This window comes from Molothrus aeneus, chromosome 10, assembly GCF_037042795.1.
Source record: "Molothrus aeneus isolate 106 chromosome 10, BPBGC_Maene_1.0, whole genome shotgun sequence".
Taxonomy (NCBI): domain Eukaryota; kingdom Metazoa; phylum Chordata; class Aves; order Passeriformes; family Icteridae; genus Molothrus; species Molothrus aeneus.
In genome coordinates, this window is record NC_089655.1 from 22,320,843 (window position 1) to 22,348,281 (window position 27,439).

The 27,439-nt window shown below is 45.2% G+C and overlaps 1 protein-coding gene across 1 annotated transcript in view; it reads right to left on the minus strand.

Annotated features, from left to right (window-relative positions):
• The window catches only part of LOC136560712 (multiple epidermal growth factor-like domains protein 6), a 191,509-nt gene extending 184,063 nt beyond the window's left edge, over window positions 1-7,446 (minus strand). The window contains exon 1 of the mRNA XM_066556710.1: window positions 7,317-7,446. Within this exon, the coding sequence (XP_066412807.1) occupies window positions 7,317-7,402 (86 nt within the window). The 5' untranslated portion in view covers window positions 7,403-7,446. The remainder of the gene's footprint in view (window positions 1-7,316) is intronic.
• Window positions 7,447-27,439: the final 19,993 nt, after the last annotated feature.

The window sequence follows — 27,439 nt, forward strand, 5'->3', positions numbered from 1 at the left end:
GTCCCAAGGATCTGTCTCCTAAATAGAAAACTAATGGGATATCACATAAAGGAGGCTAAGAAATAGTTGGCACGCGCTCATTGTTAAGACAAAGCGGATAAGGGTCTAAAATCCACATTAAATTGAGGATGTAAAAGTGTGAAATCAGGGAGGAAAGCTCTAGGTGTAATTTCACATTAAATACACCCACTGCCATTATCACTGCCCTGTGTGCAACACCCCAGTAAACTCCAGTCCCCAATAAACCTGCCAGGTGCACACACCTGAGCTTCCTTCAGCAGGAAAGCACAAAGGGACCTGATGTTCAAATATTAGCACAAAAATCATTCCAAGTGTCACACCACTCTGTCACAAGGAGAGAAAGCTCGCTCTGGTTTACAGCAGGTGCCACACTGTTTGACAATGAAATGAGCTAGAAGGCACTGAAATCCTCAGCTCTATTTCAGCAACCATATCTAGGAATTATTCACTGCTTTTTTGGTGCCTGCCAGATTTTAGCAGTTTCAAAGCAAAACTTTTTTTAAAGCTTACTTTTAAAATAACACGGAATATATAACTTCCAATCAAACTGCAACAAACATGATTACATCTAAGGTATGCAATGTATGTAAGAAAAATCCCTACATGCCAACATTTTAGGTTTAAAATATTCCAAGTCTTTTACTCCCCTGTAAATCATTAGCTTGATACCAATGTCCATTTTTGAGGGGTTTGGGATTTTTTTTGTTTGGTTTGAGGTTTTTGGTTGTTTGCTTTAACATTAAGAAAACTTGGTTAAGCTAAATATTTAATTAATTTTAACCACAGAAAAACTAACATGCATTAGTGGATTAGCGTTCAACAGTGGCAAAGTAGAAGGGGGAAAAAAATCTCAATTTATATCTTTTGGATTAGAAACTTATGGTGAGGTTCTAAATAACCCACAGTTCCTGGTGTTACTCTACAGAGAGAGACGGACAGGCTTTGACTCACAATTATCAGATACAAGCAATATAATGATGAGAGAAGTTTGTACAGCTGTATTTTCCACCATTGACGGTGCACTGGTCAGGCAGGGAGAGCACCAGCAATTACAAACAAAAGGACAACCACTTAAGAGCCTCCTGAGGGCTGAGGTGCATAAAAACTCATTTTCTATAGAGGAACATTCCAGCCTGAGAAGACCAGGCCCAAAATACCCAATTGTTCCATAATTTATGGGGATTTCTTTGTTAAAAAACAGTACAGAGCACCCTATAAAGCCTATTCTCAGGCACACCTTGGGACATTATGCTAAATTTTCAATATTGAATTAGGTCATGTACATAAAACACGGTCTGGGCATGGCATTCTCTCCTAAACAAGATTTTGTGCCAAGCTCTGCTCTGACTTACAAAGGGAAGACAGCAAGGTGCTTCTACTACAGATCACAAAAGCAAGTGTCAGCACTCTGACTTGAACAACAGTCCCCTTTCCACACACAAATATTCATCCACAGAGCTCAGAGATGGAGCTCAGAGCACACATCACAGCCCACACCATCTCACAGCAAAGGCAGAAATATCAAGTTCCCCTCTGGAACAATTAATGATTAGTTTTAAAGCAAGGCTGGAAGCTGGAATCCAAAGCACAAACTGCATATGTTCAGTACATCATTTTCAAATGCTTTGATTTCTCAGTAATGAAAGGAAATTTCTTTCTGCTCAGAAATAAATTAAAAGCAATAGATTTGAGAGGGAATGTAAGCAATAACAGGCTTGGATTTCAGAGGAAGGAAATCTATTAACTGTGTTCAAAGAGAGAAGGTATTTAATTGGTGAATAACACAAGTCTGCAATATGGGCTGTTAACCCCCTGGGAGCCAAAGTGTCACTTCCATCAAAGTTCTGCTAAAAAGTCACCTGGAGACCAGGTCTGCCACCACAGATAATCTCATCCCTCCTCACCAGGGGGTTTCTTCAAATTTATTAAAAATATTCCACAGCCTGTCATACCTAGATCATGGCATGCCTACAACTAGGAAAAACAGGCAATGCTGGATATAAACAATGCAGAAGAAAAGTCAAAGCAAAAACCGGGTAATTTTCCCAAGAAATACTGCAAAAACACATTTCAAGCACAATAAACTATTGCATAAATAACTAAACTATAGCAACATTCCATAACAATTACACCTAAAGAAACCTGAGAAGCTTTTCCCTCTTAGAGTGCGTTTTTGGAGAGTAATGTGAGAAGTCAAATCCCATTAAAAGTGAAGGGGCATTCCCCTTCAGTTTCTTATCTTAAATGTGAAGATTTAAGAATCATACATGTAAGCTACTGTGATTATAAGCAGGAAATTTCTAAACCTCTTGTGAGATTTAAAACCATTTTATGATGTCTCTGACACAAACCCAGGAGTTTCTAAAACTGGAAAATATTTACAGTTCAAGTTCATCTTTGATAAATATAACAATTCCAGGCTATCAGATTTCACTGTGCTGTCTTACAGCTATTTCAGAGTTTAGGAGAAAGTCTTGATCTCATTTTTCTCCTGAAGAGCAGGAAAACGTCATAAATCAGGAAAAGCGCAGTACCACCATGACACTCGTTCATTATCTTCAGGTCTCCTGACAGTGAATATACTGGGGCAGAAAAAGAGGAAAAGAGCGCTTTGCCATCTGTTAAAAGACTAAATTCAAAATTAATATTCCTCTAGGAACTGTGAAACAGAAGCTTGAAGTGCCAAGTCCTGAGGAATGGGATTCTGTGCTGCAGTGCTGACCAGCATGAGCTCTATCTGCTGGCAGCAGCCTGTAGTGCACAGGCTAAAAAAAACTATTTTTGTTCAGTGTGATCTTCACGTTCACAAAGATCAGAAACATCTCAGTCTTCAACTGCAAATTCAAGGAATTTGGGGAAAATAGGGGATGAAACCACCTGGAATTTTATGCCAACGCGTTTAAACCATACTTAACTAAAATCACATTGTCCAAGCCTCAAAGGCTGGAGTAGGGTTTGGAGGAGTGAGGGTTTGCTGCAACCCTATGGAGTCTGAGCAGACAGGAATGGGAAGAAGGGCTTGAGGTTTCAGCTGAAAACAAGCTAGGTAAAATTCAGCCCAAAATCAAAATTTGTCAACGACTCTCAGCTGCCAGAATCACTTCAGCCAAGGTTCAAAGAGAAATACTTAATCCCACTTGATGTAAAAATTTAATACAAAATTAAACTATGGTGCAAATTTGAATACACCACTAGCAAACCAGGTCCTTATTTTCACCAGAAAAACCTGCAAATTTTTTTTAACTGCAAAACCTCCAAGTCTAAGATAACCCATCCAAAGAAGTAGAAGGAGATTCCACTACATTATTCAGCTCAGCTCAAAAAAGGAAACATACTTTAGGCCCTTATTTAATGCTAGGAAGACAATCTTTCCTCACACCTGCAAATTGACATCACTGGAGGTGAAAATAAAGTATATTGGCTAAACAGCCAATACATTGAGACAATTTCTCACCAAGAAATGATTACACAATCTACTTTTCACATCATTTGGACAGCATTATTACAAAATTCCAGGCTCCAGGTTTAAGTTGTATCTCTGTATACTTTATGGAAACATTTCTCATTTTGTTTTCTGCGCTGCATTCCAAATATTCAAATTGACATGCAATTTGTTCCGCTGTAACAATCACAACTCAGAGGCATCCCCTCATATGGAAACACTTTGCACAACAGCAGCTAATTCTTGAAATGTGGAAAATAGTGGACTTTGCCTTTTTTAATTATACCTTAAAAGGAATTTTTATTTATGCCACTTGAAGATAGTGGCCACAGGCACATCTGTTTGCAGTGGTGCAAAACCAGCCCTGTGTCATTGCACCCAACAGCTGGAGCAGCTGAAGGGCCAGGTTTACTCGAGGTTTGCAGATGCAGATAACATGTGGATGCTAGAATTTCCTTTTGGGAACGTGATTTATCAGGAGGAGCACAAGAAAGCTGATACTGCCCCAAAGAATAGAAGGAGCTGGGAAACAGTAACTGAGCCAGGAATCCAGCTCTACATCCAGGTGTTCCTTGGAATGAGACCAGACTGCTCGTGGATAAAGTGAAAATATGCAGATACAACATGTGAGCAGTAAAGAAAAACAGTTTTATTGCAAGATTGAGACTGGATCCTCTAAAAGCAAAGCAGCCCCTTCAGATGTCATCCTGGACCTGCAGAGCCACAGCCAGGGGACTTAATGCTGACAGAACAAAACTGATCTCCTGCCTTTTGCAAGGAAATCCTCACCCACCTCACCTGGGAGCAGAAGAATCCATTCTTGAGGCCTATCCCAGTCCTAACTCTGAAAGGTGATATTTATTGCACAAAGGGGGTTCCCAGCACCTAGCTCATAACTCCACTGCCTCTGCTCTATCCTACACCCCTGACTACGAGCAGACATCTGTCCTGCTCCAGCTCCCAGGGGAACGTTTGTCTAGGAGAGGATTTACCACTTCTGACAGCAACTCAAGTCCTCCTTTAGTTCCCATTTCTGCGCTGTCCCACAGCTCCCCCTGATTTCTAGATAACCACACATCACACTTGCATTGTCTTGCACACCCCAGTTTTGGGCTAGAGAGCTCACTACAAAGTGTTAAAAATGTGTTTTTTATCATCAGACATGGTTAATTCCTCATTTAAAGGCCCAAATATGCTGTACAATGAAAATGGCATATCTGTTCTCTGGTCATTCCAGAGTTCTCTGAAGTTCTATTAGAGGATCATCAAGGGCTAATTGTATGGAAAAGCAGTTGATAGGAATATCTCATCATTCTCTAATCTGTTCTACATTAAATCTCCTCAGGGGGCTTGGAAGCAGAACACCAACATCCACACAGATCCCTCCCATTTCTAGCTAGGAGCAAATGCTCAAGTTAGCAACAGAACAAAAACAATTATGAAGAATATCCTGTGTAGCCTCAGCCACATAAGATCTCAATCAAAACAACAGCAAAGAACACACTCAGCATGGTGTGTTCCAAGGGATACATTTGCTGTTCTGATTTCATTGACTGCAGATGACCAAAGTCAAACCAGAATTGTTAGGAAAAGGGGATTCATTAAAATGTACTCCTGGACATGTCACTGTTTCTTGGTGAAAGCTGGCAGGCTCACTCCTAAAGGGTGGTGACATTTTGCCTTTGTGCTTACAATAAAGTCCCTAAATAGCAAGAAAGTTTGGAGCAATACTGATACTTGCCCCAACTCAGGAAAAAGAGGAAGAAAGGCAGTAATTTGAGGAATACTACTCTTGGGAAAAGCACTCAAGGCTCTGACAGGTCTGGGGGTTTGGGTGGCTGCTCCTGATTGCTGCTGGCTGAGAGTGCACTGCTGCTCCCAGTGACTCCAGCCCAGCAGCAGCATCCTCACACAGCATCACTTCCAGGAGGGAATGCTTCCTCTGCTCTTTCAGTGACACAGACTTTAAAAAGGTAAAGGCAAACACAAATTCTTTGGGGGCAATTCACAGTTAACAGCACCTCCGGCTTCAAAAGTGCAGAATCATAGTTATTACTGATGTCAAATGCAAACAGATTAATGTAGGCCAATGCTATTCCTCCTCCTGATAGAGTAATTGCTCAGAAAGAGAGCACAAAGCATGCCTGAAAGGAACACAGAGCACTTTTAACAAAGGAAAATGTTTTACCACAGAATGAGCTTAACTTCTCTTAGCACTGTGATGGATACTTTGTGCTCCAGCAAAATGGAGTAATATAAACCACCTTAAAAGCACTTCTGGTAAATGCTGTGTAAATATGTATTGCATAGAAAGCCAGTGAGCAATAGGCTTGGAAATCTCAATTTTCAGACAGAATAAAGAACTAAACTGAAAGCAAATACAAGACATTAATTATGAAAGAGTGGCATGAAGTTGATGAAGATGAAACCCAGGAAGACAAGAGAGGTAAGAAATTAGGCTATACACAGATATTTGAAAAGGCTCTTGTGAGGTAGCTTTGAGAGGGGAGCACAACATTCCTTAAAATGCAACACGGGAAAGGTACACAAGAAAAAGTAAAGGTACACAGGAAACAGTTTCCATCAACATTCAATTTCGACACGCGAAAACTTTAACCGCAGGTTTCGTGCATGTGCCCAGCTCCTCTCTTCTAGAGCCCGACCAGAAAACCACCTCCGGACACAAACATTCCAACACGTTTACAACAAAGAGCGTTTGCTGCTCGTGCCGTGCAGAGCCCTCGGAGAAAGTTCCCCGGCGCCGCGGCAGCCGCACACGTGCGGCCCCAGCTCTTTGTGCGCTCCCGGCCGCGGCAGGATGGAGGGACGGATGGATGGAGGGACGGATGGATGGAGGGATGCTCCCCGCTCCCTTCCCGCACGGATCCCCAGCTGGCACCCCGATCTCTGTCCTGCTGCTCTCCCCACGCTGATAGCAAAGGCAGGAGCAGCCCCGGAGCTGCCTTCACCTCCCGCGGCAGAGCCAAGCCCAGCCCAGCGTTCCCTCCCCGCCAGGACAGCCCCGCGGGTTGGGGGATGCGCGGAGTTACAGCGAACCCACCCAAACTTCCCCCGCCGCGCCGCGGAGCCGAGGGCAGCAGGACCCTCCCGGCAGGGCCACGGGCGGCGTGTCCGGGCACACCCCGCACACTCACAGAGCCCCGCACACCCACACTGACACCCATGGCCCCGCACACCCACACAGAGCCCCGCACACCCACACTGACACCCATGGCCCCGCACACTCACAGAGCCCCGCACACCCACACTGACACCCATGGCCCCGCACACTCACAGAGCCCCGCACACCCACACAGAGCCCCGCACACCCACACTGACACCCATGGCCCCGCACACCCACACTGACACCCATGGCCCCGCACACTCACAGAGCCCCGCACACCCACACTGACACCCATGGCCCCGCACACTCACAGAGCCCCGCACACCCACACAGAGCCCCGCACACCCACACTGACACCCATGGCCCCGCACACTCACAGAGCCCCGCACACCCACACTCACACCCATGGCCCCGCACACTCACAGAGCCCCGCACACCCACACTCACACCCATGGCCCCGCACACTCACAGAGCCCCGCACACCCACACCCACGGCCCCGCACACCCACACTCACACCCATGGCCCCGCACACCCACACCCATAGCTCCGCACAGACACTCGCACTCACACCCATGGCCCCGCACACCCACACGCACTCCCACGGCCCCGCACACTCACACCCATGGCCCCGCACACTCACACACACTCCCACGGCCCCGCACACTCACACGCACTCCCACGGCCCCGCACACTCACTCCCATAGCCCCGCACACCCACACTCACTCACATGCCCCGCTGCAGCCGCGGCCCCGCGGCCAGAGCGCAGCCCAGCAGCGCGGGCAGCAGCAGCAGCAGCGCCGGCCCGGCTCGCATGGCGCTGCGGGGAGCGAGGCTGGAGCAGCACCGACACCCGCAGCAGCAGCGGCGGCAGCAGGGGCAGGAGCAGCAGCCCCGGCCCCCAAATCATTTAAAGCGGCGGCAGAGCCGCGCCACGGGCGGGGCGGCCCCGGCCCGGCCCCATCCCCGCCCCGCCGGGCCCGCCCCGCAGCGCGGAACCCGGAGCCGTGCCGTGCCGTGCCGTGCCGTGCCGTGCCGAGCCGAGCCGAGCCGAGCCGTGCCGTGCCCAGCCGGACCGGACCGGACCGGACCGGACCGGACCGGACCGGACCGGACCATACCCTACCCGTGCCCGCGTCCCGGGCGCTCCCCGCGGGAATGCTGCTGTGCAAAGGGAGCTTCCCCTGCTCCGCATCCCCGCGGGGAGCGGCGCCGGCAGGAGATGGGCAGGGATGTTCTCCGTGTCCGTACGCAGGGATGTGCAGCCTCCAGCCGCTCTCCCTGCGCTGCCGGGATGCCCAGAGCGCTCTGCTGCGCTGACGGACACGGATCTTGGCCGCTCTTTATTTCCTCTGGTCCTTCTTTGTTCTGTACAGGATGCCCAGTGCAATCGTATCTGAGCGCTTCCGAGAGGGAACCGTGAAAATAAACGCGTTTAACATCTTGAGGGAGGGATAACACCGCTGCTGCCGAGAGTTAGTGACAGCAAGAACATAAAAGTGGGAACTCAAGAGTGGTTTTTAAATCCCAGTGCTGCCTGCCATCCTCCAGACCATCCTCTCATCTTTATGATCTCTCCAGACCTTTACTGCTGTCATAACACAACTCTTTCCCCTTTCCTGCTGAGAGAAGGGAGACCAACTGACCTGGAAAGGGAACTGTGCATAGTAGCAAATAAAAAATTGAGAAAAACACACCTTAAGCGTTTTATGATCTAGTGCAGGTCTCCAGGTGCATTACAGCACGGTTTCCCTCTCTCCAGAGAGCTGTGACTAACCAGGCACTGGGCTGTGAACAGCAGATGGGCCCTGAGCCAGCCAGGGCTAAAATCTGTGATTCCTTTCCACTCCAGTGCAGTGGCTTGGTCTCCCCTTGCTCTAAGAGAGCTCCTGCACAAATTTGTGACAGGCACAGCTGGGTGGGTGCACCAGCATCCTCACCAGCCAGGAGTCAGCCTCTGTTTTACAGAGCATTCATTTGTCTCCCTTGCAGCCCTGTAACACGATACACCCACTTCTCATTTTCCACACACTTTACAAGTGGTTTCCTGTATGGTTTTTATTTTCCAAGGCCTTCGCTGAAGTAGGTAAACATTTGCCATTCATAACAAGAAAACTGGTTTTATATTGTTCATTACTTTGAAGCTTGCATGGACAAGATCCCTTGGAGATTTTATCAACTGATTTCTTTTTCATGGGGAAGAAAATCACAGCTGTTATCTGGCCTTAGAGCAGAACAATTGTACCCTGAAATTTCCAATGAATGGCAGAGTCTTTCTTGTGTCTGGAGTAGTTTTAACTCCACAGGACCTTGTGTTGAGCTAATCTCATTACCTCCCGCAGAGAACACAGTTTTTAATCATTTTATTTCTTAAACCCCAGAAAATCTTTCTTCATAAAATAATAGATGTTAATTATGTCAAGGCTGAGTGTTCATTATGTCCTGTGATGTCATCTCAACCTGGATTATTTTGAGGATCACATCATGGCAAAATAGCAAAAGATCTCATTCCTCAGTTGTTGGGGATTTTTCCAGGAGAGGTAAATTAGTCTTTTAAAAATACTTTAATTTTTTCCATCTTAAGGAACTTAAACTATTCAACGTTGTTCTTCAAAGCTGTGTGTGATCATTACAAATTATACACAACATTTACTATACCCGGTTGTTAAGAATAATGGACCAGCAATGTGCAGACTGGGAGGTACTGAAATGCAGAGTGAAGGCCACTTAATAGATGAAACTTTTGCCTGGGGGCCACACAGCAAAATGCAGCTGCAGCCAAACCCTGGAGTAAAAAATCCCTGCTTTCTGGGCAGGAGGCTTTAGCTGCTGTGACCTTGACATTGTCCTGAGCTCCAAAGCCAACCCAGTCAGTGCAATGTGTTCTTCTTACAAATCCAATGTTTTCTCCTCTGCTGTGTTTTATTTGAGAATATCCTGCAGAGCTGTTGACTTTAATGGGATGACTCCCATGGGTGGAGTTGCAGCACGGGTGGAAGGAGTTTCAAAGCCTCCTGAGATAATTGATCTGCTGGGATCCCAAGTCAGTTAAACCTTCAGACCTGACTCAGAGGTAGAAGCTGACTCATTTACTCCAGTTCTTACACTGGGCTCTGGTAAAAAGGGCACTGGGAACAGCATTAGGGACTTCTTTATATTCCACATCCTTGCTATGACCAACCAGGCACCTTCCTCCTGCCCTGAAATTTATTTGCTATAACTCCTGCATCTTTGACCTCAGCATCTACAAACAGCACCCTGGCCACTACCAAAGCAGTCACTGGACAGGTTGAGCAGAGCTCCCTTCCTGACTGGGAAAAGGAGTAAATTAAATTGCATCTTGCTCAGCTAAACCAGCTTTTGAGCTGAGCAGGTAAAGTGCCAATTCCCCTTGGTGGCTTTGTGCAGTTATAATGGGATGCAATTGCCTGGAGTACAAGTGGTTAGGGGAAAAAAAAAAAAAAAAAAACAGCTCGTGCCCTCCATATAGTACTGAAGGACTTTCTAAGGGATGGAAATTGCATTATTCTCCTCTCCTGTTGATCAGAAAATTGTTCTGTCAGATTCCAGTGCAATCCAAATTCAGCACATTATTTACAACAACGTCCAGATCACGAATTCTGTAAAAGATTTGGTATTTGGTATCTCTCACAATGTTCCATCCCATCCTCTCCACTTTAAAGCATATTTCCCCCCTCATTAGCATTTTAATTTTGATGTGTAATTTCCTACAAACAGGCTGTGACAGTTGTTGTGTATCCCCAAGCATGAACGAGTGTTGCCCAAAACTTTGAGTCAGTGTCACGCCATCCTGTTCTATTTTCATTTTTCTGTCTAATTCTCAGTATCTCCATTGCCAGTCTTTTTAAATTGTAGCTAGTTACAGGCTTTAACAGTCCAATCTGATATAAAGAAATTTTCGTGCAGAGATTGTAATTAGGAAGGCTGAGCTCTGTTCTGTTATTAGCAGAATTGTGATTTTTGGAGTGGTGGGTTAATTGCTAATAACCATATGCAATGCTTCTGTCAAGATGTTTCCCATTACAGTAATTAACTTAGCAGCTGGGGTAGCAGACATTTACCATTTGTCTTCACAGTATCCCTGATTTAGGATTGTTCCAAAACCCTTTTTGGACTCTGTTGGTTCAATTCCCAGGTGTAGGATGAAAAAGAGGGGAAGCTGAGGAGGGGAAATAAGGAAGAACAATTTGCAGGGATAGTACCTGTTTCAGAGGTAATGTGTCTGTCAGTGGATCCTCAGGAATTCTGGATTCTTCTTCACTAATCCCAGCCTTGGACCATCATTTTCATCAGCACCAACAGAATGGAGAGCATGGCAGAGCAGCCTAAAACAGAGAACGTTTTCAGAAATGATTACTCAGCTGCTCAAATTAATCTGATCATTATTGAGGATTTATTAAATGAAAAGTGCAGAATTTTTCATTGCCTATTCATATCCTTAAACCTCAAAATCCCTGTGGTAGGGGATTTTTTTCCTTCATGTTTTGTAGTCAACTGTACAGATATAAACATTTTTTGTTAATTACTTCCTTTCTGTGCTGTCTCACTGGAGCTCCTTCCTCCACAGAGCTGTGCCAGAATTACAGTAATATTGTTAAGTATATGGCCAACCTGAAAATTAAGAAGAAAATAAAGTTGTTCTCTGAAGCCAGATCACACGACAGAGCAGTAGCAGTTTTGTTGATTTAATTCATCAACAGAATATATTGAAGTAATTCATTTTGTTTACAAGATAATTTTAAAGACTTTTAAAACCATGATTCCAGATTTATCCTTTTTTTTTTTTTTTTTAAGTTTGCTCTGGCCAGAGCAAATTCTGTACAATGCTACATTGAAGAAGGTTTGTTAATACCCTTAAAGATGTAAAGCAGCATGCCAAGGGCATGGGAAGCTTTCTCTGTTGCAAGGAATTGGCTTTGCTCCACTGCAAGGAATTGGGGAATGCTAATTTACAGCAACTGAGGATCTAGCCCGTGTTGTTAATCATAATTATGGACTTATTTTGGGAGGTGCATTTTCCAAACTAGTTGGGGGAGACAAGAAAATTAAGTTAAAATTATTTTCTTCCACAGGAGGTAAAAGCAGTACATAAATAAATACTTGGTGTGGCAGTAGATCTTTAAAACCTACAATAGTTTCTGGCACTGCAGCGTCCTGTGATATTTTTTCCTCCAGCACATAATAGTAAGTTTCTGATAATAGTGCTCACAGACAGCTTTGATTATAACCACTTGTCAGGGAATGGATAACTAGGAAAATAACACCATATTCAACTGTAAAAAATGCTGCCTGGGGTACATTAACAGAGTGATAATTTCTGCTAATAGCAGCCTCCGAACCCCATGCATTAGCTTGGAATTGAAATCCCTGCTTCATTTCTGTCCTTCTGAGCATTTCTGCCCTCTGACCCTCTGTCCCTTTCCTTGGGAGCAGCAGAGCCATCCACAGGCATCAGGAGTGAGGACAAACTCTGTGCGTGAGCACTGGGGACACTGGGGCACTGCTCGTGGGCAGGGGTGTTTGTTCAGTAGGTTTGCATCCTGTGGGAATTTTCTGCCAGCATCCTACCCCTTCCCTGGCCTCCTCCTCCTCCTCCTCCCTGCCAACTGGAGTCAGCAGCTGCGCTCTCCCAGTGTCACAGGAGTTTGGGGTTTCATTCGTGTTCCTTAGGAGGAGAGGGCAGGAGGCGTTGGAAGGGAGGGAAAATAGAAAAGGTCTGAACAGTTCAGCCCCAGAGCAGTAGAATCAGAGAATGACAGAGTTGTTAAGGCTGGAAAAGACTTTCAGGACCATCAAAATCCACTGTCAGCCACCACTGCATTCACCTCTAAACCACGTCCTCAAGTGCCACATCCTCAAGCTTTTTGAACACTCCAGGGACAGTGACCCCACCACTGCTCTGGGAGGTTTGTTCCAATGCTTACGACCCTTTCCATGAAAAAAAATTTCCCTAATATCAACTGTAAACCTTCCCTGGCAATACTTAGGACCTTTTCCTCTTGTCCTGTCGCTGGGACATGGCTGACTCCCCTCACTACAACCTCCCTTCAATAAGGTGTCCCCTCACCCACTCAGTCTCTCCAAACAGAAAAATGTTCAAACAAAGTATTTCTTTTTGACATAATTAGGAGAAGCCCATTGATATTCGAGTCAGGAGGATATTTCTGTAGGGACCTATTACATCTGATTGGGAAAATAAAATGTTACCCACATCCACAATTACTTCTATAAAGACCACTGATCTCATTCCTGAGCTCTTCTCTTCAGCATTAGTTAACCAAAACTCTGGTAAGAACAGGCTCTTGACAATATAATCCTAAAATTAGTTTTATGTTGGCAGGCAATAGCAACTGGGAGTACTTTCATCTATTTCTGGATTTGGGATAACTACACTCCAATGAGTGGATAATCTGGTGTGCTTGTGTACATTCCAATTAAAATCACACTTTAGGGGGCAAGTCACATTTTCTCCGACCTACACAGGTGAGAGCCAAATGTAACTCTAAATTTAATGCAGCTATTCCAGCCTCATCTCAACACAAAGGAAAGAATTAAGGTTTAGAAAGGTTAGAGCAGTCCATTTTTTTGGAAGAGCAGTGTATTACTAAATATTTTCTAGGAGGAACTATTTTATTTGGTTTTTAACAATTTTTTTTTCACAGTGATCTTCTTTTGGCCACACTGATACCAACATGAAAAATCTGCAAGCAGCTGAACAAGCAACTCATTCAAAAATTTAGCAGAGGATCTTCGTGCTTGTGCATTCAGAGAAATCAAATCTGAGGTATTCGTGCTAGGGGTGTCTAAAGGCTCATCAAGTCAGGAGATACTGAGAGCCCTTGGAGACTTGGCCAATCTGGTTATCAAACATTCCTGATCCATCCAAAGGACAGGAAATTTCAGAGAGCTATCCTCTGAGAAAATTGAAACAAATAAATGAAAAAAAAAAAAAACAACAAAACCAAACCAAAACAAGAAACTCTTAAAACTTTTAAAATATGTGATGAAAGAGGTTTGCTGCCCCTGATGAATTTTTCAGTTGGTTCACAGCACAGCTCAGTGAGTGCCAGGGCAACACTAAAGGGATGAAGTCAATCACACAAAGCAGGCACTAACAACACTCCAGCAACCTCAGCCTGTTAAACTCCAGCCTCAGCCAGCACTGATGCTTCAATCATTCTAATTTATCCTCCGGGGTAGGCAGCCCCCTCAAAATTTGGGTTTTAGATGTTCAAGCTGGTAACTCTCATCTACATCACTGAAAATGCAGTCACAAAATAAATCAAAGTGAAAGAGGGCTCAGAAGTGGGATTCTCCTCAGGGTTTGCCCATCCCTTTGGGATTGCTGGTGGATCTCAGATGTGAGCTGCCTGAGCTCCCCCCTTTGTCTAACACAGTGCTGAGCACATCACTGGGACTTAAAATACTGAAATTCAAAGGAATAAATGCTTTGTTTGTTTGCTTCCAATTAGGAGCTAATGAAATCCCAGGAATACACTTGCAGGTGGTTTGTCACAGAACTGAAACTCAGTATTGTATTCCTGGGTGCACCTTCCTTCTCTGTCTGTTCTGCTGACACAACTAGACCACACTTCATTCTCCCAAAGACATTAGAGCATTACTTTACTGGTTTTTCCTCCAAATTACCTGCCTGGCTACCGTCACCATTGATCTTTTAAGTCCTTGACTGAGTAATCAGTCAGAGAGCTAATTAATGTAGTGGCTTGGAGGGAAGGATGAAATGAAAAAGGAGATTTTTTTCCCTTATTCTTGATGTTTTTATTGCCTTTGAAAGGTGCTTTATCCACAGCATAAAGGAGCATTTGTCTGTGCCTCTTCCTCCTGTCAGTTCACCTACTATAAATCTATTTCTCAACTATTAACAGAAACCAGGAGAATTTCATGGGAATGGTGATACTGCAATCTAAGGGTAAAAGAAATCTAAGATTCTGTAATTTTTCCCCCCATTGACACTCACAGACTGCAGTGTGTATTTTGAGTGAGTAGCAACTGCAAGATCTGACCCAGATTTTCAGATGGTTTTGGAACTAAACAGATGTTTTAATATTAAGATAGCTTTGTTATATTTTATAGGAAAAAAAGGGGTCTTTCTTTCTTTCTTTCTTTCTTTCTTTCTTTCTTTCTTTCTTTCTTTCTTTCTTTCTTTCTTTCTTTCTTTCTTTCTTTCTTTCTTTCTTTCTTTCTTTCTTTCTTTCTTTCTTTCTTTCTTTCTTTCTTTCTTTCTTTCTTTCTTTCTTTCTTTCCTTCCTTCCTTCCTTCCTTCCTTCCTTCCTTCCTTCCTTCCTTCCTTCCTTCCTTCCTTCCTTCCTTCCTTCCTTCCTTCCTTCCTTCCTTCCTTCCTTCCTTCCTTCCTTCCTTCCTTCCTTCCTTCCTTCCTTCCTTCCTTCCGGGTCTGCTCCCCATGTGTGATCTGCAACCCCCCAAATTTATCCAGATTCATTTCTAAGCAAAATGGGTCAAGCTCAGGGACCTGAACATACAGTTTAAACACCACCACTCAGTCTGACTTTAGTCTGAGACCAAGGACATGAGAAAAGGGAATTTCAGAATGGTTTGGGTTGGAAAGGGCTTTTAAGATCATCCAGTTCCACACTTTCCACTATCCGGGGTGCTCCAAGCCCCATCCAACCTGACCTTGAGCACTTTCAGGGATGGGGCAGCCACAGCCTCTCTGGAATGAACATATATTCCAAAAGTACTCATCAGGGTCCATGGTTTAAAAGAAAAAGAAATATTCAAGTGCTAAGGACCAAGTTCTGCTAAAAGAATAAATGAACTATTTAAAAGTTAGCAGTACACAGAGCCTGTTTCCCTCATGCTGGATATCTAAGAAGCATAGAGTATTCTTGTTGCTATAATAACTCTGATTTGTGAGGAGGTATTTAATTTCCTTTATTCTCAAGGAATTCTACATGCCCTGGAACAGCTCTTTTAATCCACAGGGTTAACCCCACACTGCCATGCACACAGAGGTGGATATTTACATATTCTACAGCAGGATTTAAACACTGCTGTCCACAGGGAGCTGATGAACCGAAAATGGTTTAATAAGCTTTCTCTTAAAATTCTTCGGGGAGGCAGATATTAGCATCAGCAGTATTTGTTGCTAAATGCAAATAAAATCATGGTGCATGTGGGAATTGTGCTGCCCATGCTCCAGCAAGCAGCGAGCCAAGGGCTGCAGCAAGCAAGTGGCAATTAAATATTTCACACATGCCTGCGTGGCTCTTTGTCCACAGCACCGTGGCCACATCCAGCAACAATTAATGGTGTTGGGGTGGAATCCCCAACTCATAATTCTGTGACTAACTCATTGAGAAACCCATTTCTTACAAAGGTTGACACAGGAAGTGTCTGAGAAACCCATGTTGCTGTAAAGAACTACGCAAAAAGAAATACAGCAGTCCAAAAAGCAGCCTGTCCTCCAAGAAAATCAGCATTGCCTGGGCTGAGTACTGCAAACTGAGCATGTTTTATTAATTCCAGTATCAAGACAACAATAAATTAAGCACCTAGATATATGGGGGGAAAAAGCAATGTCAGCAGTTACAGGCTTTTTAGACTTGACCTCCTAATTTGTGCGAAAATCAAAAATATTTCTGAAGTTTACTATAATTAAAGATTAATATAAATGCTGAAAAGTTCTGAAAAGTTTATGAAGCTAAACCTTGCCAAACTAACTCAACATTTTTCTTCTATTATTGACTTTTTAGATGCAAACTCTGATCTATACAGACTTCAGCAAAGCATTTCATAGACATGAAAAATTCCTTGTTTAACCTTGAGCAGTTCTCTGTGCAGGAAATGCTAAGGAGGATATAATGGTGAGTTGTGTCAAAAGAGGAATTTTTCAGTTCTGGGAAGCTCATTAATGAACTTCCAGTGATGAGTCTTAAGGAAAAAATAGCAATATCTTTGTCCCTGGCACAAGAGATAGAACCAGCCTGGTGGAGAAGGATGATGAGGATGAGAATCTCCTCCTGGAAAAACAAGATTGCTTTGAGGCTGAGGTCAATGGACAGCATGGATGGACTCTAAAGCCATGAAAAGCTGGATGACACACTTGGGAACTGAGAATACCTTCTCCTTCTGGGAGGTATCCTGAGCTACCTCAGCCAATTTTGACTATTCAGGAGCTGGAGAAGAGAATTCAACACGATGCAGACATGGAACAGGACTATTAGGATGAACCAAACAGCAGGAAAAGAGAAGGAATTTGATCTGTTTAGAGCAAAGCTAAGGTTTGTTTAAACTAGCAGGGATGCCTTGAGAAGGCTGAGATAGACAAGAGGCTGGGCAGAGCTCCAGAATAAAGCAGGGATTCATTCCAAGCATCTCCTCCATGGATCCACCTTGGGCAGCACAAGAGCCCAGCCAGGGCTGCACCCAAGATGAACCAAAATGGCCCCAAAATGCACGAGCGCTCCCGGGGTCTCTGCCTTGGATCAGTTCTGCTCCATTTGCACCTTGCAGTTCATTGTCCCATCCCAGCTTTAGCCCCTGCAGTCCCACCCTGCTTGTTTTTCTCTCTCCAGCCCACGGGGTTTGTGCTCTGGGGCTGAGATTTGGATCATTTGTCCTTGGTGCCCAGCTGGAGCAGGAATTGTTTTGTCTCCCTGCTCTGTGCACAGAGCTCAGCATGCCCTGATATGCAGCCCAGACCCACACACTAAAGCAGCACAGAAATGCCAAACCTGAGGCATCAGCAGGATGAAGGTGAGGGAGGAGAAGGGGATTGCTCTGTGAGTGCTCTCTTAAAGCACACAGTGAAGGGGGGTGGAACAGGATAAATTGCAGGGACACCCAGGAAGGTTGGCGCAGTAAAAGCCAAGGCTGGCACCAGAACCAGCCCAAAGCAGCCACACAGATGTTTGAGCTGGTATAGCCTAGTGCAAGCAATAGCAGCAAAATTAAGAACTAGCATGGGGGGAATTTGTAAATTCATTAAAGGAATTCTAAAATATGTTTTTTGTGTGATAACAGGGAACTGGGTTTGGTCACCAGGCAGTGCCTCTCAAGCCCTCACTCCTTGCTGGGTTTCAGCTGTTTGATTTGGGATCCTATCACCATAACCAAAGTGTGCTGCAGCCTCAGGTACCAGAACAACACTGATCTGATAACTCCTGTGCTCAAAACTGGGCTATGCCTCAAGTACCTGCAGGAAATAGCTTTGGAGGAGGCCAATTTAACTAACTGTGAGTGACTACCTGAATTAACAATTTAGCCTTTTGCTCCTTGAAATGGGAATAATCATTTTGGTTTGTGTTTGGGTGCAAGAGAATCCTGCACCTTGCTTGGGGATGTTCAGCCTTGTGCAAATCTAAATAATAAGCAAAAAATAGACAACCTACCCTAAGATTAGAACATGCCATTATGTTTTCTCTAAGAGAAATGTGTTTGTCTTTTAGATCACAGAAGAACACCCAGAGGCTGAATAAATCAAAGACCAACTGCTATTTGCAAAGGCAAATTTGCATGCACCCATATCATGACAGCAAGGGTGGCTACAGCAGAGCTGCCAAGGCAGTCCAAACCTGCTGGCTGAGCTTGTTTGCAGTGTTCCTGACATTGGGAAATTATCAGGTTTTATAATTTAGTTAGAATTAGAAAATAATACATGCCAACTTTCTTTTCAGTGTAGCAGCACCTCCTTTATGAGCCATATATTTACTGCTCAAGGTTATCACTGCAGGGCTGTCAGAGGCTTCTGTCACATCTGTATCACAGCAGCAAGTTACCTCCTGCATTTTCTTTATCCTCAGCAATGATGCATGCAGGAAAAATGGCTGTGGATTGATCAGCAATTACAAAGTTGATTTTGTGGATCTAAACAACTGCAGAGTTGCAAATTTTGTGCAACAGCCCTTTGGTACTGAACTCATGAGAGGAAAATTCGACAGAACCATTTAATTTCATAAAGCTGGTATGGTAGACAACACTCATTTAACATCAATTAGTGTTATAGCTGATAATTTGGGCCAGGGCAAGATAAAATTGGCAGGCAGAGCTTGGTGTGGGCATGTTATGGATAAAGGGGTTGCCCTGTGGGTAAAGGGGGATGCCTCTGCAGCTGATGCTCCTCCCCTGTCACACACTCTGTGTGTGTTGAACAGCAGCAGGACATTGCTCCTGTTATTAGGAATTGCTTCCATGTACTCAAACCCAGTCTGAAAGCACTTTCTCTTTGTGTACATTATATTCAGTGAAAAATGGGATTTGCTTCCCAACTGCTTGGAATGTATTTTGGCTGTTGCAGCCAAAATCTTTAAACTTTAAGTCTTTAAACTAAGGTGTTTTTTGTATTTTGTCTAAGTGTTGAGCACAGCAGTGATATTGTTCATATATACATTATTTACTGATAAACCATTTTGTCCTTCTTAGGACTTGGTTTTACTTACTGAAAGGTCAGCAAATGCAGCATGGGAACCAGAATCTGATAGCTTAGGAATTAAAAGTTTATGGGAATTGGGTTTGTTTCCTTGCTCCCAAAGCTCATAGGTGATTTGAAATGAGTCATGAGAAGAGTTGTGAAGTTGTAAAAAAAAAAAGATAACTTCAGGCTGTTTAGCCCCTAAAGTAGAGCTGCAGTATCTGAACTTGGAGGAGAAATGGATCCACAGCATCACCACAAGGAAGCCATGTAAATTATCCCATAGGAAAACATAAGGGACAAAGATGTGTCCTAAATCTCACTTTCCTCTAGCCCTAAACACTGGGCTATGAACAAATTCCTTTCTGTCTGGGCTCTGCAGTCTGGGATTACCGTGATCTTTATGCTGAGGGATCACTGATAATTCAGCAATCTTTAGATGAGGGATCAAGGCCAAGTTACCTCTTTTTCAGCTCAGTGCCTTCTTCTGCTCCTGCTCTGAGCACCTCCACACACCTCTCCCCCTGTCTTGGCTTCCTGTTTCTCTCAGCATTTTTCCAGAAATTTGCAATTTCTCGTCCCAATTTCTCCTTTGCCAGGTGCCTCCAAAGGTGAAGACTGGCAGAAGCACAGGAAACACTGAGGGAAGATATTTTCTTTTGAACTGTTGGGCAAGAACAGAGACCTGTGTCCTCCAGCCTAATTCCTGTTGAGGATAAATCCTGGCTCCATGGCTTCTGGAGAGGTTATCTCAGGCAGCACAGAGGGGTGTCAGCAAGGGGCAGGCAGAGCCCTGCTCTGAACACAGGCTGGAACAGATTGTTAAAAGCATCAGGGAAACATCACCATCAAAATCATGGCCATTGTGAGCTTTGGGCTGGCAATTCTCACTGCTCTGCCAGCTCCAAATTGTATTTCACCTCCATGTCTTAGGGCATTGGGGGTGGTTGTGCTTTAATTTCAAATTTCCCTTTAAGTTCCCCCTGCCTTGCCAAGGTGGCCTAAGGACAAATCCATTAATCTGTGTGATGTGCAGGTCTGTTTACATTGTGGGAGTTATGCAAGCAGGTAGAGCTCATCAATAATTAAAGGTAAAGTAGAGATGTGGCCACTTTCTTCTACTTCTCAGGGTTTCTGTGCAAGCCCCACAGTCCTCATGCTTTTCTTCTGAACGATGCAAAGGGACAGTGTGTGTTTTAAGGGGTGGCAGCTCCAAGCCTTCCATCTGCAGAGGTTGTGAGAGCCCCTCTCATTTCTCACAGAAACAAGCTGGAGGAATTACCAATGTAAAACAGGGATTAGAAAGGGAAGGGGATCAAACTCCCTGGTTCTGTTTTGATGGCAGTCTGTACAAGGTGTAATAAAATCAATAGTTTCTCTCACTGAAAGGGTTCTTTCTATCTCCAGCAATGACAAGAGGATAGTGGGCAAAGAGCTCTATTAGCTTTTCTTTAAGAATCAATCACACTTAAAAGCAATAGTCAAAATGACAGCAACTGCACAATAGATGAATAATTTTTCACACAAATAGCCCGAATTTCAGAGAAGTGACACACTTTTAAAGAGATAGTAGATAAAATATCTGCCTCTCTGAAAACCAAGAAAATACTGAGCATTTATTACCAAAGACACTGAAACAAAAATGCTCAGATCCTTAAGGGGTAAAAGCCAAAATATCAATTCACCTGAGCAAGAACACGAGATAATGATCAAGGTTCACTGGATTCAATTTTAAATGTCACATCAGGAAGTACATAATTCCTGAAGCTGCACTCAGGAAGAAAATCCTCATGGCTGTGTCACTTCTGCTGTCAGACAAGGGCTTTCCCTCCCAGTACAACAACCCCTGAGCCTCAGGGGCTGGCATGAGGCTGTGCCAGGACAGGTTTGGGTTGGAAAGGAAAAGTTTCCTCCCCCAGAGGGTGGTGGGCACTGCCCAGGGAATGGGCACAGCCCCTGGGAGCTCCAGGAGGGTTTGGACAATGCTCCCAGGGATGCCCAGGGTGGGATTGTTGGGGTGTCTGTGCCAGGCCAGGAGCTGGGCTGGATGATCCTTGTGAGTCCCTTCCAACTCAGGATATTCTGTGATTTTATGATCTGCTGAGGATGTGAGCTGATCCAGCACAGAGCCTCTGTCTCACTCCAGATGAGAACCAGCTGTGTTAAATCTCTGTATAATATCTACATCCAGCATCAAGATGTAATTGGCAATTACAAAGTCACATTAAACATTATGTAATGAGCTATTTAAATACATCAGAATTGCATAAAACACCAGGAAAAAAAATTTATATCAGGTAAAAGCCATATTCATGCATAAATAATGAGGGGGGGATACAGCAGTCAGCTTGTTCTGGTGTATCACACTGAAATCTCCATATGGCCCCAGCAGTGTGGAAGAGCAAATGGAAGCCAGAGCAAAGAAAGGAGCTGTGCCTGGAGAATAATTCCTTCTTGTCTCTGGGTGAGCTCCTTGTGGCTCCACAGCAAGCATGAAAGCACCATCAAGGCCAAAAAACCTCTGGTTAACATCTCCCCCCTCGTGCCCGGGGTGCAGGGCTGGAGATGCTGGAGAGGAGGAACACTGTCCCTCAGTTTGAGGCAAAAGCAGGCAAAAGCTGAGTGCTGGAGCTGCAGGCAGGATGACTTTGTAAATGTGGACAGCAGACTGTACTCTGTCTTTTCATGCTGTCGTGTTTCTTTGTTGATGTCTCTGTTTTAAGATCTTTTTTGCTCCATGCATCACCAATTGCCTTTTGTTTTCTCACAGCAGGAAAGGCTCAGTTAATCCATATGTCATGACAAAAAATCCAGCCTTCTCTTTGATAGGAACCAAGCATGACAGCAATCTATTGAAAAGGTGTTTTGGACTATCATTTCTTCCAAGCTAATTTATTGACTGGATGGCTTTCAAAAATAATAGGTCTGTTTCCCAAGATAATGAGCTGAGATGTGACTCACAGAGTCCGTGTGAGCACACAGACAGCCTAATTATGAGAAATAAACTAATAATAAACCATCAGTCTCTAGAAATCACTAGCTGTTGTGATATACAAGTCCAAACATCAGAGAACATGAATGTTTCCACCTGTTCCCTTCTGCAGTGATTTTGTTTTATTATCCCTAGATATGTAAAATAAATGTCTTGCCATTAAGCCCCAGACAGATCAGGATGCTGAGAAAGATCTGATCTTTGGAGCTGGAGGGTGGCAGCTTTGCTGAGCAAACTCCAGCTCTAGAATGTGGTTATGAGGGGAAAATGCTGTTCAAAGGGATATTTAGTCAGAATCCACAGATTTATAAATCAGAGCTGGCAAAGTGAATCATCCATGCAAATAAAAGCCCTTTAACACACCCCATTGACCACGGTTTTTTTTCCCCCAGTATATTTCACTTTAAGTACAGATCACAGTGTAACTACATAAAGAATGTTTCTTTCCCGTAGCATTTGTGGAACAATTTAAACCATTTTTAACAAATAGTTTCTGTCACTCATTTTCCCATTTCTTGGACAGATGATGGACAGGACACAGCCACATTTTGCCTGTAGAAAAAGCATATTAAAGAAATGTGGCATGCTTAGGAAACATGAATTATTCCCACTCAGTGAATCTCCTGCTTCTAACAAACAGAATGCCCACAATTTTATCTTCCAGAATAGGGAACTGTGCCCAACTTGTGCTGAAGCTCTAAGAAGGCTGTCACTACCTGGTCCAGCCAGTTTTCAACTTGTGGAGCCCAGAGGGAAAATCTCACCCTGCAAAGAGCTTTTCTGACATGTTTACAACATGCCAGAAAAAATGGGTATTCAAAGAAACTTTCACCATATTCTCCTCCCCTCAGGTGTAAAAGCCGCAGGGTTTTTTATGATTACTGACTACCTGTGCTCACTGTGGAGTAATCAGCTGTAAAACCAGTTGAGCAGTGGAAAATTCTGTGTTTATCACTCTTTCAAGGCTGGCACTTTTAAGTCTGACCCTGAATCATCCTGACCTCCACTTTGCTGGTGAAACATCTCTGCCTCATGCTGCCAAGGAAAGAAATTGCTGCCTTAAAATGCTTTGACCTTGTCCAGCACATTCCTCGTGCCACAAGTGACTCACTTTTCATCGCTGGTTTGAACAGCCAGGTGTCTGCTAAGGAAGGCAGGAGCCTCTCCTGAAATGGAAAATGTAAACCCCCTCCCTCTGAATTATTATAACTTTTGAAATTAAAAAGCTCTCAGGCAAAGATATGGGAGTAGGAATAACAGTTCTTTCTAGGAAAATTTAAAATACAAATGCAACAGTACAAACAGAAACCAAACACTGCCAGAGTGAGAGCAGCCCCTGTCCCCTGCGTGACAGGGGGGTGGCACAGCCCCATCCCATGGGGGCTCAGCCCTCCTGCAGTGCCAGCTGTGGCTCTGCTGGAGCAGGGATCCTGCACAAGGGGGGAGTTTTCCTCTGCAGCTCCAGGGCTGCTGGAGATGGGCCTGGGCTCCCTCTGGCCATGCAGGGCAGCAGAAGCTGCTCCTCTGGCAATGCAGGGCAGCGGGAAGCTGCTCCTCTGGCAATGCAGGGCAGCAGAAGCTGCTCCTCTGGCCATGCAGGGCAGCAGGAAGCTGCTCCTCTGGGAATGCAGGGCAGCAGAAGCTGCTCCTCTGGCAATGCAGGGGGCAGAGGCTGCTGTGCTGTCCCAAACCTCAGATTGTACCCAGGTAGGAATGCTTGGCTCCTCCCCTGGGCGGAGCATCTCCCCATGGGATGATGGAATTGGATCAGCCCTGCAGGGACACTCACTGGCCATGGACAGAAGATAATTAATCATTAATGGCCCATGAACAGAAGATAATTAATCATTAATGGCCCATGAACAGCAGAGATCTCCTGGAGGGAGGATTGGCTGTGGGAGAGATAAAGAAAACTGCCCAAAGAGCAGCAGAGAACTGCCCCAGCTCTGACAGATGGCAAATAAAATACACACACACATCTTACAGCCCAGGACAATTGCCAATCAAGCAGAGCCCACGTGCTCAGAGGTGACAAACCAAAGCTGCATTCCAGGAGCATTTATAATTCCCCCTGAGGATTTAGAGCTCCCCTCTAGCAGGGTGAACTCCAGGCTGCTGAGGATGCTCTGCCTCTAGCTCACGTTTCCCTGAGCTGTGATGGGATTTCTCCAAGCACACTTCAGAGTGTTGCACTCACATCAACACTTAACTGATGCTCAGAAAGGCTTTTGACAAATCTGGTTTGTTCTGGGGACAAACAGGGGAGATAATCTGGAGCCACAGAGTCATCATGATTTTCTAAGCCTGTTTTGTCTTCAGCACAACAGATGTCCATTGAAAAGAAAAACACGTTCCCAATGCTTTTAAGCTTGCCAGGGTTTTCCCTCCACAAACATCTCCTATAAAAGCTGTTCCTGAGAAAAGCGAGTGACCCAAAGCCCCATTTGGAGCTGCCCTGAAGAATCCCATTTACACAGATTTCCACTTTCCTCTCCTTTCGGGGCCTTGACTGAGGCCTCCAGTTTGAGCAGGTCCCAGTGACTGTGGGGCTGTGCAGTGCTAAAAACCCCACTTAGCAGAGATGAACAGATGCATTTTGAGTTGTGAAATAAAACCAGGACCTTAAGGGGTGAAATTCTGAGACATAAGCAATCCTATGATGCCACAGCAACCCCATTACAGTAAGTTTGAAGCCAATTTGCCATCAATATTTTTGTACGAGCCCAAATACACGAACTCAGTACCAGGTGGGCATTTCTAACAAGTGCAGGCACCTGTTGGTATCAATTAAGCTTTGCAAAACCCCCCTTGTGCCAGGAGAAAAATAATGAGGCTACATGAGCCAAAGAGCTTCACTTCCAGTGCAGACTTAGGGCTGTGTGAATGAAATTTGCACTGAAAATAAGCAACTCACCAGCACTCTGAGAACAGCAGGTCAAGGAAAAGCAGGATGAGAGTTGCAGAGGGGGGAAGAAGGGAATTAAAATGCTTTGTAAGCCCCCAGTTTCCATCAGCTGGGCACAAACTCTTTATTCTTGTTTCCAATGAAACTCTGTGGATTGTTTCAAGGTAAGAAACATCCACTGTTAGTCATCTCACTTGGCACTCCTGAGTGTTCATCCTGCAGATCTCAAAACACTTTACAAACCTCTGGCAAAGGCTGCCTAAAAGTTCTGGAAAAGTTTTCCTGAATGTTATCAGCCATTCAGAGAGAGAAGGAAAAAAATCAATTAAAAAAAAATCACAGCTAATATTTTTTCATTATATTAACGTCGAGGGATGTCCACTGAAACAAAATCAGTTGTAAAAATTGCACAGTGGGAGATAACATTTTTATGGTTTAAATAAACCACACATTGGAAGAAGAAAATTCCCACCCCTCATTCCCAGGGCGGGGGGAAAGGCAGCTTGGGACATGTCCAAAGTGAAGCAGAGATGGGATGCTCAGAGCAGTCATCTTGAGGGCCACACCAGTCATCAGAGCACGGGAAGCTCAGGTGAATGTTACCAAACACAGTTTTATGTTTTGTGACAAAATGAGATCTCTGAACTCAGTGAAGAACTGCCACAAACTGGGCAAGAATTTTTTTTTTCCTATTTTCTATTTTCCATTTCTTTTTTGGCTCTGAGATAAAACTGGTGAATAAGAAGATCCCTTTGAATTAAAACATTACAGGTGTTCCCAACTAAATTTTCCTTGAACAGATTGTACTCTCGGTGAAGAGAGCAGAAGAGTGGAAGAAGAGTGTCAATGCAGTATTTACTGCTTTGTGGAGGAGGAAACACTATTTCCTTCAGTTCTTTAGGCTCTGTAAAATCCCAGATGTTCCTCAAACACCTGGAATGGCACAGGAGCAGGAGGTGTGTGGAGAGGGGAACAGGAAACCAGCAGTAGCTCAGGGCAGACACAAACACCTGAGGAGCAGAACCCATCCAGCTGCAGACCTGAAGGAATTCTGTGGCACGAAAATCCCAAGGAAACCAGGGATAGGAGGATGGGAGCAAAAGGCTTTCCACAAAGGTGAAAGAACATCTCACAAAGATCCCCTCACAAAGATCCTTCAGGCCAGGAGACTTTTCCAGGAGCCAGCACTCCACGGAACCCCACAAAACAAATGTGCTGTCTTGGGGAACTCTGTAACCACGATTTGAGGTTATTTTCCCCAACAAGTTCAATATTTGGAGTTTAGCTCGATCTCTGTAGTCGCCTGCTGGGGAATTTTCATTTCATTAAGTCTGAAACCTAAACCGAAGTGGTTTTACCTTCCCAGGGCTTCCTTTGGCCGGACAAGAAGGAGACAAAGGTGGAGCCAAAGCTCTCCGTGCTCAGCCCAGCGCTCCGGGCCAGCTCCAGCTCTGCCAGCCGGCCTGGCCCGGGAGCTGCGGGAACGGCCGGGAAAAGCGGGAATGCAGGGGAGGTGCGGGAATGGCCGGGAAAAGCGGGAATGGCCGGGATGTGTGGGAATGGCCGGGAAAAGTGGGAATGCAGGGGAGGTGCGGGAATGGCCGGGAAAAGTGGGAATGCAGGGGAGGTGCGGGAATGGCCGGGAAAAGCGGGAATGGCCGGGAGATGGGGGAATGGCCGGGAAAAGCGGGAATGGCCGGGAGGTGTGGGAATGGCCGGGATGTGTGGGAATGGCCGGGAAAAGTGGGAATGGACGGGAGATGGGGGGATGGCCGGGAAAAGCGGGAATGGCCGGGAGGTGCGGGAATGGCCGGGATGTGTGGGAATGGCCGGGAGATGCGGGAATGATCGGGAGGTGCGGGAATGGTCGGGAGGTGCGGAAATTCCCGGGGGATATGGGAATGGCCGGGAGGTGCGGGATTACTCGGAAAAGTGGGAATGCTCGGGAGGTGCGGGAATGGCCGGGAGGTGCGGGAATGGTCAGGAGGTGCGGGAATTCCCGGGATGTGCGTGAATGGCCGGGATGTGCGGGAATGGTCGGAAAAGCGGGAATAGCCGGGAGATGCGGGAATGGCCGGGAGGTGCGGGAATGGCCGGGAGATGTGGAAATGCTGGGTAAAGTGAGACTGCTCGGGTTGTGCGGGAATTCCCAGGAGATGCGGGAATGCTCGGGAAGTGCGGGAATGATTGGGAAAGCGCCGGGAAAAGCGGGATTTGCCGGGATGTCGCCCAGCATCAGGGATCTGGTGTCACCTGGCGGTCGCATCCCGAAAAGGCAGCGGGAGCGGGGGATCGCAGGAAAGCGCCCGGTCCCACCTTCCCACCTCCTCTGGAGCTGGAATTGGTGGCCGTGAGGTTCCTGCTCGCCGCAGGAACAACATCCACGGTGCTGGCCCTGCATCGGGTCTGCAATGACACCGACTGAGCAGCCACATAAACCACAGCTCTCAGGGTTACCCAGCGCGGGCTGGCGCTGCTGAAAAATATCAGAGTGTAAAGAGAAGAGAAATATAAATAGTTCAGGGTTAAAGATCATCGAACAAG